The sequence below is a fragment of the Ahaetulla prasina genome, chromosome 6 (genome assembly GCF_028640845.1).
Source record: "Ahaetulla prasina isolate Xishuangbanna chromosome 6, ASM2864084v1, whole genome shotgun sequence".
NCBI lineage: Eukaryota > Metazoa > Chordata > Lepidosauria > Squamata > Colubridae > Ahaetulla > Ahaetulla prasina.
In genome coordinates, this window is record NC_080544.1 from 92,790,330 (window position 1) to 92,803,612 (window position 13,283).

Consider the following 13,283-nt stretch of genomic DNA (forward strand, 5'->3'; position numbering starts at 1 on the left):
AATTCTTTTTCATTTATAAATACACGATTCTTATCAAGAAATATTTCTGTTAACTTCACTTTCCTTATTCCACACAAACTAAGAGTCATAACATTAAATAGGCCAAATTCAATGCTGGCTGAGTCACGGTGAATGAGATGAGAAACCATAAATGTATTTATTTACAAATAAATATATTTCACAAGACCACATTATAAATGTGTCTCATTTTACACATGTAAAATTTTTCTCACTCTCTTTAACAGTGGCACATCTCTGAGAAAAAGTACACATGTACTATTCATTGTTCTTTCTTTTAAAATGGTACCTTGAATGGTTATATACAGATGTTTCCATATATTTAAAAAAATGTCCAAACACTTAAAATTGTTCCAGACAGGGTGAGTGGAAACTTTGTAACTTGTCAAGAGCATTACTGGATTATTCACTCCTTAAATTCTGACCAATTTTGAATTCAAATTTGCACTATAATGAGCTGTGAAACTCATGAAATTTAGAGGTCAAGAAAAAAAAGCTCCTTTTTAAGTTAGCAAATGGTTTTCCACTTAGGGCCTAAGAGACTGGAGATATCTGTATGCTTGATCCAACTCGGAGACAAAACTTCCATTGATTTCTTTTAGGAAGATGTTGATTTGAGCTAAAAGATTTGCAGTGAGAACTTTTTTTTCCCTCACATCTTCTAATCATTCACAGATCTTATGAACTTTGCCTTCTTGCATTATCAAAGGGGGGGGGGGCGGGGAAACAAGAGGAAAACACTCTTGCAATTCATGATCGGGGGGAAAAAATGATGAGGGAAAAGATCAACATTAATATAAAGGTGACGAGGAAATTTTGGAACACACTTGTATATGAAATGTTTTGGCCTCATTTATCAAGCTCCCAGTAATGTAGGACAAAATTCCTGCTATAATTGCAAACAAACACAAAATCAAGCCCTGTGCCCATATCTTGCTGAAGAAAGAACCTTTTAAAATGCCAGTGACCTACCATCATCCCTATTAATCATCTGGTTTTGAATAGTTTCTAAAGTAAACTGCTGCTTGCAAGGGAAAGGAGACATGAGGGGAGAAAACGTTGAGGTAATTAGGAGGCAGAAATTACCTGCAGGTATAACGTTCCTTCCCCTTGCGAAGAAGATTCTCAGGCAAGGTGTTGGGAGGGGCTCTGAAGTTGAACATGGAAGGAACAGACTGAATGAGGTCCCCTGCATCTGGTTTCAGGCTGCTGAAGCTTTCCAGCTTTTCAGCCATGTTTTCTATGGCAGACATCTGTAAAATGGGAAAGATAAGGTGAATGCAAGTTCTTAGACATCTAGTATAATATAGGAAAGTTAAAGATTACAGGCAGTCCTAGACTTAAAACCATTTGCTTAGTGACCATTTGAAGTTACAATAGCTCTGAAAAAAGTGACTCATGACTGGTCTTCGCATTTCAGACCTCCTCATGGCATCCTCACGGTCATGTGAGGAAAATTCAGGCAGTGGCCAATTAACATTGCAGAGTCATAAGATCACCATTTTTGATCTTCCTAGCCAACTTCCAACAAACAAAGTGAACGGGAGGAATCTGGGTTCCTTTAATGAACTGCATGATTCACTTCACCGACCCGTGGTTAGAATGCAGTACTGCAGGCTAACTCATTGCTCAGTTTAGGAGTTTGATTTTGAATGGCTCAAGGTTGACTCAGCCTTCCATCCTTCTGAGGTCGGTAAAAATGAGAACCCAGATTGTTGAGGACAATAGGCTGACTCTGTAAACCACTTAGAGAGGACTGGAAAGCACTGAGAAGTGGTATATAAGTCTAGGTGCTATTGCTATTGCTATTAACAACTGAAGTAATTTATTTAGCAATTGTGGCAAAAAAGATAATAAAATCAGGTGTGACTTCCTTAACAAGCATCTTGCTTGTTAATTGTCCCAATTATGGTTATAAGTTGAGGACTACCTGTATTCCAAAGGCTTCATTTTTTAGAATAGCATATCATATTACTTAAATCTCTTGAAAATTAGCAACTGGGTTTTCATATCAGAAGAAAGTTAAGATTTCCATTTTAATGACAGGTAATCTTATATTTCTTTCATGCATTTTCTTTACTATAATACTGATACAGGGAGTACAAGATCTGATCCAACTAAATGGATCAGAATAAGTTTCCTTAAATGAAATGAATAAATGCAGTGCAAATTATTTCTTAGTAAACTTGGACTGTATATCCCTAAAAAGAAAACTGCAGAAGAGACCGAAACTGACCAATAATAAAGAAGAACGGAATACCAAGTGTTACCAGATGTGATCATCCCTAATGAAATGTTAAAAGGAACAATTATGGTCCACAGCATAATGTGATAAAAAATACATCACACTGCTGGAAACAATTCTACCTAAAGTAGCATTCCATTAAGTTAAGAATTAATGCATATCATGATTCAACTTCCCAATTCATGTTAAATAGTCATAACATTTTCTTATGTATTTTTTTAATCACTACCATTCACCAAAACATTATCTAACTGCAGTGAAGCTGTAAAATCACACCCCTGGCTCCAAAGGATTGCTGAATTGGCCTCAGAGAAGGCTTATGTTCACAAAACCATGGGTGGCAATGAGAAAATAAAAATGGCTGCTTGCAAATCTGATTTGTTTTTCTCTTATACTGCATTCACAAAAGCTCCAACCTTACTTAGCACTGATAGAAAGTTACTTGGAAAAAAAGTTATCTCACTTCTATGTTCAAAATAAGATACAAAGCGATTTGGATAATGTTAAGTTCGGGTATTGACGAGGCAGGAGACCAGGTTAGTGACAACAGCTCTTTAATATAGTGTGACCCAGCAAAACTCTGGAGAAAAACCTCTCCTTATATACACTTCAGCCTGAGGCTGCAACCAATCAGGAACGAGATATTTCCCGCCTAAAACTCCCGCCAAAACTTACAGTAATACATTACACTCCTTCCCTCCCAGAAGGCACTTTGCCAATATTTGCATATTACTTCTCTACGTAGTCCTGCAGGTACGTGGGGCGTCTCCTGACTCTCCCGGACCTGCGCAGTTCACTTTCTGGAGTTGAGTCGAGCTTGCCGGAGGGACTTTTCGTTCCTCTGAGCTCCTCCTCCCGGCCATCCGGCCCTGGATTATTCGCCGGCTCGGACCTGCTGTCCTCCCGAGGGGCCTGAGGGTGTCGCTGGACCTCGCCTGGCTCAGATAAGTCTCTGTTTGGTTCTATGCTTTCTGTTTGTTCTCGGCTCCAGTCAGCTGTGGGGTTAATTAAATCATAGTCAGGGCTCGTCTCGCCTAATTCTGCCTTATCGCTCAATCTGTTTCTTAATTGATCTATGTGGCGCCCAAACTCTGCCATCGTCTATTTCCACTAGATAAGATTTGGGGCCCGTTTGTCTATGACTATCCCCTCTTCCAGTTTGGGCCGTCGCTATAATTATGGGCCCACACTGAGTCTCCTATGTTTAATTCCCGGATTCTATCTGGTTTTGTTTTGAACCCGTCCTGCACGTAGTTCGGTGTAGCCGGTCTAGCGGGCACCTTAGCTTCCGCCCATTAATAGCTCGGCTGGGCTGCGGCCGGTGGCCACACAGGGGTCCTGTGTTGGACGGTTAGGAATCGTCGATTTGTGCCTGCCAGTCTCCGGGCTGCTTCGTGATAGCGCTTCTTCGCACTCGAACAAAGCGTTCAGCAAGGCCGTTCGGCGCGGGGTGGAACGGCGCTGAGAGGGCATGTCGGATGCCCTCTTCAGCCAGGTACCCTTCAAATAATGCTGCAGTGAACTGTGGGCGTTATCGGACACGAGGGTGTCCGGTAGCCCGTGCGTGGCGAAAAGGTGTTTTAGTGCTGAAATGACGGCTCCAGCGGTTGTGGATTTCATTAGGATGATCTCCAGCCATTTGGAGAATGCATCCACCACAATTAGAAATGTTTGGCCGTGGAAGGGCCGGCAAAATCAATGTGTATGCGGGACCAAGGGCCTTGGGGTTTCTCCCACTCCAACACTGGGGCCGTGGGTGGTAGTGGTCTGGATTCCTGACATACCTGGCATCGGCCAACCCTGTCACCGATTTCCTGTCCATTAGGGGCCACCAGACATAGCTCCTGGCTAGCCCTTCATCCTTACAATTCCTGGGTGACCCTCATGCAGTAGTTCCAGGACTTTTTCCTCAGCTTCTCTGGAACTACCACCCTATCCCCCAGAGCAGGCACCCCTTGCACAGACAATTCCCTCTTTTCTTTACAAATTCTCTAAACGGTCGCCCGGCAGCGGCCATCCCTTGAACCCAACCGATTACAGTTCTTAAAACAACGTCCCGGTAGGAGGCCGAGCCACTTCCTGCGATGTGACTGGCCCAGAGTCCCAAGAGTCAATTAGTAGAACGGGGTGCCCGGAGTAGGGTCCTCGATTTCCCGGCAATGGGCATCTGCTCAGTGCGTCCGCATGCCCCAGCTCTTTCCAGGTCGATGCTGCAGTTTGTAGAGTAGGCGGCCAAAAAAATAGTCCATCTGGTCAGCCGGGGTGATAGTGTCACTGGCGTTGGGCGGTCGCCAGCCAGTAAGCCCAATAGTGGTCTGTGGTCAGTGATAATGTCAAAGTCTCTCCCGAAAACGTATTCGTGGATCTTTTTCACCCTGACACTATTAGAGCCTCCTATCTAGCTGGCTGTAATTTCTCTCAGCCGGGACATCGTTCGTGAATAGAACGCTATAGGGACTTCTGTGCCGTTTGGGAGTCTGTGGCTAAGTACAGCTCCTACTCCATAGGGGGACGCATCACAAACCAATACTAACGGCAGCCTGTTATTGTATTGTATTAACAGGCTATCGCTTGATAGCAAACTTTTTACTGCCTCAAATGCCCTATTCTCTGACTTCCCCCACGACCAAACTGTGTTTTTTCCAAGCAATTTATGCAACGGTTCAGCAACGGTTGCCTTGTCTTTTAAAAACACGGCGTAAAAGTTTACCAGACCCAGGAAAGCCTGGAGTTCTGTCTTGTTTTTGGGTGCTGGGGCTCTCTTTATCGCCTTGACTTTGCTCTCAGTGGGTGAATCCCTTTTTGTCTATTCTATAGCCCAAAATTCAACAGATTCGACCCCTATCTGACACTTGCTTGCTTTGACTTTTAATCCTGCCGTCCTAAAATGGCCAAAACTTTCCTTAATCGCTTCCCCAGTTCTCTTAAATCTTCCCTGATACCAACACATCATCGAATAGGGCACGACTCGGTAACCCTTGTAGGAGTCGCCCATCAAATTTTGAATAGCCCGGGCCACACTCACCCCAAACTGTAACCGGGTGCACTTAAAGGCACCCGTGCGTTACAATGGTCTGGGCTTCCGCTGTGCTAGCATCTACGGGTAGCTGTTGGTAAGCTTGTGCCAAGTCTAATTTGGCGAAAACTTGTCCGTGCCCTAGTGAGTGCAATAAGTGTTGCACTACTGGAACTGGGTAGGCGCTCTTTTGCAATGCTTTGTTCAAGGTAGCCTTGTAATCGCACAAATTCTTATGGACCCGTCTGGTTTCATAGGGTGACGATTGGCGTCTCCCATTTGGCATGGTCAACTGGCACTAGTATCCCTGGCTGACTAATTTATCTAACTCTTTGTCGATTTTAGGTTTGAGTGCAAAGGAACCCTCCTTGCCTTTAACCTAATGGGAGCTATTTGGGGTCTAAATTGAAGGAGATAGGGGTCCCTTGTACTTGCCTAAACGGTCCTCGAATCGTCTGCGAATTCCTCCATTAGGGCGTTTGCAGGTTGCATCCGCTCCGTGGACGCCAGTCACCCCATTCCCAACGCCTGAACCAGTCTAGCCCCAGCAAGCTTGGCAAGGTTCCTCGACTAACGTGATGGGCAGGGTCTTTTCGTATGTTCCGTGCTTGACCTCGACGGTCGTTGTCCTCGAACAGGGATGCGGTTGCCCTGGTAATCCTGCACCCGGAGCCGTTGTTTCTGTAGCTTGCGCTTTGCGATGTGCGGCAAGGCTTTCACAAAAGTGTCCCAGGACATGATTGTGATAGCTGATCCTGTGTCTACTTCCAGTCGGCACGGTACGCCTTCAATTGTCGGGTTTGTGAAGATCTTTTCTTCGATGCGGGTAGCTGCGTGGTCTATGGTAACAGTCATTCGGTTTGACTTCGCGCTCTTTCTTTCCTGGCCCATCGCGGTCGCCTTGCCGATCTCGCGCTCTGATTGGCTGGTTTGAAATTTCGGGAATGTGGGGTTTGCATCTCTGACTCAGAGCCGCTCTGATTGGCCGATTTGAATTTTCGGCGGAAGGTTGGGGTGCTCGGCAGACTTGAGCCAGGTGCCCTTCCTTTCACACCGCCGCAAATGGCGCCCCTGAACTTACATCTTTGGCGCTGATGTCGCCCGCAACTTCCGCATTCCTCCGGGTCTTCCTTGTCGATTTTCCGTGTAGTGGACTTCTTCCTCCTCTTCGCTGGTTGACTCACGATAGGTTTCTTCGTGGTGGACTGTGCTCGCTTTGCGCCCGCCATCGGCGTGAGTCGCTTTTGTAAGGTGTCTGCTGCATGGTTGGACATCTCATGGGCTCTGGCTTCGTCCAGAGCGTTTGCCAATGTCAGGTTGCTCTTGGCTAGCAACCGTCTCCTCAAACGGATGTCTCTGACCCCCCGTATAAGTTGTTCCAGCAGCTCTTCGTCCAGATCGCGGTACTCGCAATGCTTGGAGGCTTGTCTCAGGGCTGCCATGTAGTCGCTGATAGACTCGCCTTCTTGTTGCCTGCGCTCCCCAAACTCGTACCGTCGAACGTATTTGGGCGGGGCCGGTGCGAAGTGATTCTTCAGGAGGGTCTGAAGGGTCTGCCACGACACGGAGTGTAGCGGTGTTGGCTCCGCCAGGGCTTCTGCGACGGCGATGACTGCGGACCCACAGTGGCTTATGAAGTAAGCCCGTTTGCGGTTGTCGGAGACTCCCTGTAGCTCGTTTGCCTCCAGGAAACTTTCGAAACGGGTCATATATATTCCCCATGTTTCCTGGGCAGGGTCAAACGGAGTGGGTGGCGTGTAGCCGGTCATCGCTGCATTCGCTATCACCTTGCTGGGTTTGATTCTCGTAGTGAGTTCAGCTCTGTTCTGGTGCTCTGCCTCAAGATCCCACCCTCGTCGCCAATGTTAAGTTCGGGTATTGACGAGGCAGGAGACCAGGTTAGTGACAACAGCTCTTTAATATAGTGTGACCCAGCAAAACTCTGGAGAAAAACCTCTCCTTATATACACTTCAGCCTGAGGCTGCAACCAATCAGGAACGAGATGTTTCCCGCCTAAAACTCCCGCCAAAACTTACAGTAATACATTACAGATAATTTGGATAGTGCTGCTTTTTTCCTCCAAAACAAACACTGAATTGCTTTGTTGAATGATTGTTCATATTTGTTAGCACTAATATTTTTCCATCTTTTGCCCGTAACCTATCTTCTCATTTCATGCTCAGATTTCCAAAACCAAGTACAAATTGCATTGTACAGAGTACCACTGCCAATTTACCAAATGTCTTTCATCAAACATCATGCAAAAGGGGGGGGGGATCTCAGAGGAAAGTCAAGATACATTTACTTGTCAGGAGACAAATGGGAAAGCAGAGGGAAGCAGCGAAAGGCTCAGAGCTCTGGGGTTTGATTCATAATCACTCAGCTGCTAAAACATTCTCCAAAGGTGGAAGTGGACAAGGCATTTGTCAATATGAAGTGTTTTGACGGGTACCGATCACAGGGCCAATGATGATAGAAGGATAATGCCATCCTAATAGAGCATGCTCATTCTTGGCCCACAGAGTTTTGCATTATCATAGCATTTTTCACCCATTCCTATTTTTCCTTCCAGAATCAATTGCAGTTATATTTCTCACTGCATTTAAACCCTTCTAATTGTTAGTAAGATAACAATTTGTACCAATGACTTACAAACTAATCCTTGACTTACAACCATTTGTGTAGTAACCATTTGAAGTTACAACAGCACTGAAAAAGTTACTTATGACCAATCTTTGCAGTTATAACTGTTGCAGCATCCCCATGGTCACAAGATCAAAATTTAGGTCTTTAGAAACCACCACGTATTGGTGATGGTTAAAGCATCGGAGGTCATGTAATACCCATTTGTGACTTCCCAGTTTTCTTCCAAGCAAAATCAATGGGTGAAGCCAAATTCATTTATTGATTGTGTGATTCATTGAACAACTGTGGCAAGAACTATGGTCACAAAATCAGCTGAGCAATAGAAATTCTGATTTCAATTATGGTAGTAAGAGGAGGAATACCTGTACGTTTAGGCCTAGGCAGATATTCTTTCTTCCTACAGATTCCAGTAACAGTAGGTTAACTCAGTAGGTTCTCTTCCTATAATGGTTTAATCCACCAATTATTATAGTGGATTTATGAAGTTATAAACTTGGTTCTGATCTATCCAATGGCATGTATGCCATTTTTTGTTAAAACAAATTAGTGCAGATGTAATTATTTCTCCACTTCTATGGGTCAACCGAAACTTAACTTGCAGTGACTGCTCTGATCCTAACATCCCTTACTCGGCTTCTAATAGATATTATATAGCCATTCCTAACTTTCCCATTTTCTGTTTCTTTATGAATTTCAATACTGATCTCTTGCATTATTTGAGATTCACAAAGCAATTCATGTGTAAAATAAAAAAAGCAAACATGCAACTCAAAATAAAACAGCCCAGTAAGTTAAAATATATAATATCTAAAAAACAATCCAGCCAGTTATAGCAGCCATCCTAATAGCAGTCCAGCAAAAGATGTTATAAAAAGTGGAAGCCTCCATTGGTGGTGGAAAACTAAAAATGCTCCATTATAAAAGGTAGTGTTAGTGGCACAATGGAGAAAGCTAACATACTCTTTCAAGTTCTCATCTTTTACATATATAGGAAGAATATAAAATAGACGTATTTTATAAATCTAAGGGCAGAGGGAGATACCCATGGTAATGGCATTCTTTAAGGTTCATATGAAGTTTAAATATAGTGATTTAACCATGGTAATTTTATAAAATTTTATTATATGGTTCTAAAATGTTTGATATGATGTCAGAAATAATGGCAGTGAAACAGAAATTTAAAGATAGAAACACACAACCTTAGGCTACATGTTCAACATTTCATCTGCCTTAATTGTGGAGAATCTCCTCGCTTCAGGATGCCAGAGTAAGGAGTGTAGTATATTTGGCATTCAATAAGAAAATAAAAGTTAATATTGGCTTCTATTTTTGGTAGAATTCCCATACTTTTCCTAATTTTCCCATTTCTTTAAGTAGCTCCATGAGAATGAGATATTTTACTTTTGAATCAATACACCTTGGAATAACATAAAAATGGATGAAAGGACTGAAAGAAACATAGAAAGATACTAATATGGAGCTGGATCACTAATCTAGTGACGTCCATCTTACCAATATCAATTGATTCCAGGATAAGAGGCAAGGATTTTCCCATCTCTATCTACAGAGTTGAACTTGATTGTTTCTCTCCCTTCCCTACTGCCCAGCTGAGAGCCTCTGTACCAATTTGTATTCTCTTGTGTTATTGCCGAGAATCACTAGAGCAGGATGAAAGCTATCTGGGCAGCCTTTCTTTAATCTCCTCTAGACTTGGTAGAGTAGCTCTTTGCCTCACTTGAGGTCAAAGGTCATAGTTTCCCCATTGGAACAGATGTTCTCAGACAAAGAAAATCAAAGGAAGGCTGTTGAGGCAGAACTCAAATATAGAGGGCATATCAGCAATTGAAGGGAAGGAAACCTTACAAGATTGTCATCACTATAACAATGACAGCTCACAAAAAACTCAGAACTGTTCAGAATGGGAATATCTCTATCCTTAGTTTCTAAAAACAGAAGTGCAGGCAGCTGAGCACTCCTTAAGAAATATTTCTTTTCATCAGGATTTCTGCTAGGCATTTATCTAGCATTTGCTCAGTGGTTAACATACTTTATCTTCATTATTTCATCTAAGTACCAATTTAGTAGTGTCTGTCAGCTATCAATGTTCCACACAACCGATGGCAGTAATGGCTTCGCTATGTTTAAAGTGTACATAGTTAAGTCTTGAATTTGAGTCAGATTATAAATGTTGCTTCAGTGTGAAAAAAATATTATGGCACTTCATTTTCATTTTGAAAGAGTTTAGGCTATTGGAGCAGAGAATAGAATAAATGAAATCTTTATTATGGTCACTGACTAGAGTTCTAGAAATAAACAAATAAATAAACAGTTTTTAATTCAAATGAAATAAGACAACATAAAATTGGAGATAGGTTACTGGTTGATCAGACCATGTCAAGTTTCACAGAGTGTGTTACAAAATTTAGCCACTTCAAGAAAGCAAGAAGTTTTATCTGATAAAAATAACCATACATGAAATAAATCAGAATTGGTTGGGTATTTTCTCAGATAGATGAAGCAAGTTTCCAGTTCCTTGTCATAGGTGAAGAATGACAGGATATGAGTGATTGATTCAACAGGACTGTTTCCAAAATAATTTGTTTTACAATTTGCAGTCAAGAAAAGCTGATAGGAAGACATTTAAATGTGCTAATGTTTGGCCTCTTTAAAGTTTAGGGATAGATATTTAAATAGAACATAGATGTAATTTTTAACTGGGCAGGATTGGTGTGCCCCTTAGTCAATGAGTTCTAATCTGCACAAAATAGTAATCATGTAAGAAGATGATTTATTTGATATTTATTTATTATACAACACATTAAATTGTAGATCAGACCTCTAGTACTTGTAGTAGAATTGCATCTCTGTCTCTTTCTCCCTCTCTGTTCTCTCTATCTCATCTCATCTCATCTTATGGAAAGATTATTGTCCATCCACTGGTTAATGGTAGCTCTTTAGGAATTTTGGCAAGAATTCTTTCCTGTTTAATTCTTCGTTCTCTTATTCTTGGAATGTGAATTTATTTAGAAGATGTGTAATTGGAACTTTTTAGTTTGGAAAAGTGCCTAACAGAGATGTATAAATCTTTTGATACTGTGGTGACATTTCAGGTTTCAGATTTGAAAGATTTTTCAAATGCTATGCAGAAAAAAAAAAGGAAAGAAAGAATACTGCTTTTCCTCACTTTTAAAACAGCGTTGTTGTTTTTGTTGTGTTTTAAAAATATCCAATAATATATTTCTGGGGATCGACAACAACACTGATACTTTAACAAAATGGTGAACATTTTGTCTATCAATAGATATATAGACTGAGAAGTTAGAACAAACTTCCATATTTAGTAATAGTCTACCTACAATTATCAGGACATGGGAACAAGCTACAAGCTGCATTTCTTAAGCAGCACCTGCAAAGACACTGTTACATTTCTACCAAAAAATAATCTAAATAAATCTCTGTTGTTAAAATAAACCCCAAAAGACTCCCAAATTTTTGTGGACTTGAGATAATTTTAAGAAGCAAGAAAAATATAAGAAATAATTTAGAGTTACAGCGCAAAGAAAACAGGCTAAAGACCTAATATCTGTATTTGTATTTGTATATCTGCTCCTAATCTGTATTTAGTGATTTTTTTTAAAAAAAGTATATATTATGCAGTATTATAATTTTGATTAACCAAATAAAAAGTTGATTGTATCTGCACCCAAATGTTTAGAAAAGGAAGTGCTCTGCATTTCTATTTCCCTTTTAATCCCTAAGAGACCATAAATAGCTGGGTGACGCAAATCTATATGGATTCTCATTCACTCCCACTACTGAGCGCCCAAAAAAAGCAGACATTGCTGTAATTAAGGGTAGGGAACTGTTTGTATTTATTTGGCTCTCAGAAATCAGGTTGGATACTATCAAGGTTGTATCCAACATTCATATTAGAATTTATTTAAAAGGCATAGAAAACCCCTGATGGACATCAAGGGCAAATAGCCTGTGAAATACAAAAATAATTTAACACTGTTTTGCAAGCTATGGTTCACACTGTATGATCCTAAGATTTTGTTTATGCTAAGGCATGCTTGTGTCACAAAAAGGTTGAACTCCCTAATTCATGAGAAAGGAAAAACACTTTGTTGTCAAAGAAATGAATTCTATGGCTATATGAATGTGTGTTTATTTATTATGCAAATGGAACCTGACACGAGCGATTCAGTTGGCATTTTATTATTTATTTATTTATTTATTTATTTAAATTTTTATATCGCCCTTCTCCCGAAGGACTCAGGGCGGTTCACAGCCTGATAAAAAATACAAAATAATACAATATAAATACGATTAAAATATAATTAAAAAACTTATTAAATTGGCCATGATTAAAATTTAGAATAAAACCCATTAAAAACCCATAAGTTTAAAAACTAACCCAGTCCAGCGCAGATGAATAGGTGAGTTTTAAGCTCGCGACGAAAGGTTCGGAGGTCCGGAAGTTGACGGAGTCCTGGGGGGAGTTCGTTCCAGAGGGCGGGAGACCCACAGAAGGCCCTTCCTGGGCGTCGCCAGGCGACACTGTGGCGCCGACGGCACCCTGAGGAGTCCCTCTCTGTGAGAGCGCACGGGTGGGTGAGAGGTTTTCGGTAGCAGCAGGCGGTCCCGTAGATAGCCCGGCCCTATGCCATGGGCGCTTTGAAGGCGTTCACCAACACCTTGAAGCGCACCGGAAGGCCACAGGTAGCCAGTGCAGCCTCGCAGGATAGGTGTCACGTGGGAGCCACGAGGGCTCCCTCTATCACCAGCGCAGCTGCATTCTGGACTAACTGAAGCCTCCGGATGCCCCTCAAGGGAGCCCCATGTAGAGCATTGCAGTAATCCAGGCGAGACATCACAAGGGCGTGAGTGACTGTGCATAAGGCATCCCGGTCTAGAAAGGCGCAGCTGGCGCACCAGGCGAACCTGGTGGAAAGCTCTCCTGGAGGCGGCCGTCAGGTGGTCTTCAAAGACAGCCGTTCATCAGGAGAACGCCCAAGTTGCGCACCCTCTCCATCGGGGCCAATGACTCGCTCCCAACAGTCAGCCGTGGACTCAGCTGACTGTGCGGGATGCCGGCATCCACAACCACTCCGTCTTGGAGGATTGAGCTTGAGCCTGTTTCTCCCCATCCAGACCCGTCGGCTTCCAGACACGGGACAGCACTTGATAGCTTCATTGGGGTGGCCGGTGTGGAAAAGTACAGCTGGGTGTCATCAGCGTACAGCTGGTACCTCACACGAAGCCACTGATGATCTCACCCAGCGGCTTCATGTAGATGTTGAACAGAAGGCGAGAGAATCGACCCTGCGGCACCCACAAGTGAGGCGCGCGGGCGA

At 42.5% G+C, this 13,283-nt stretch overlaps 1 protein-coding gene across 10 annotated transcripts in view; it reads right to left on the bottom strand.

Moving 5' to 3' along the window:
* MECOM (MDS1 and EVI1 complex locus) overlaps positions 1–13,283 on the bottom strand; it is a 628,368-nt gene that overhangs the window by 13,654 nt on the left and 601,431 nt on the right. For all 10 annotated transcript variants that reach the window (XM_058188238.1, XM_058188237.1, XM_058188236.1 and 7 more), the window contains one exon: positions 1,105–1,271. In XM_058188238.1, coding sequence (XP_058044221.1) covers positions 1,105–1,271 — 167 coding nt within the window. The remainder of the gene's footprint in view (positions 1–1,104; positions 1,272–13,283) is intronic.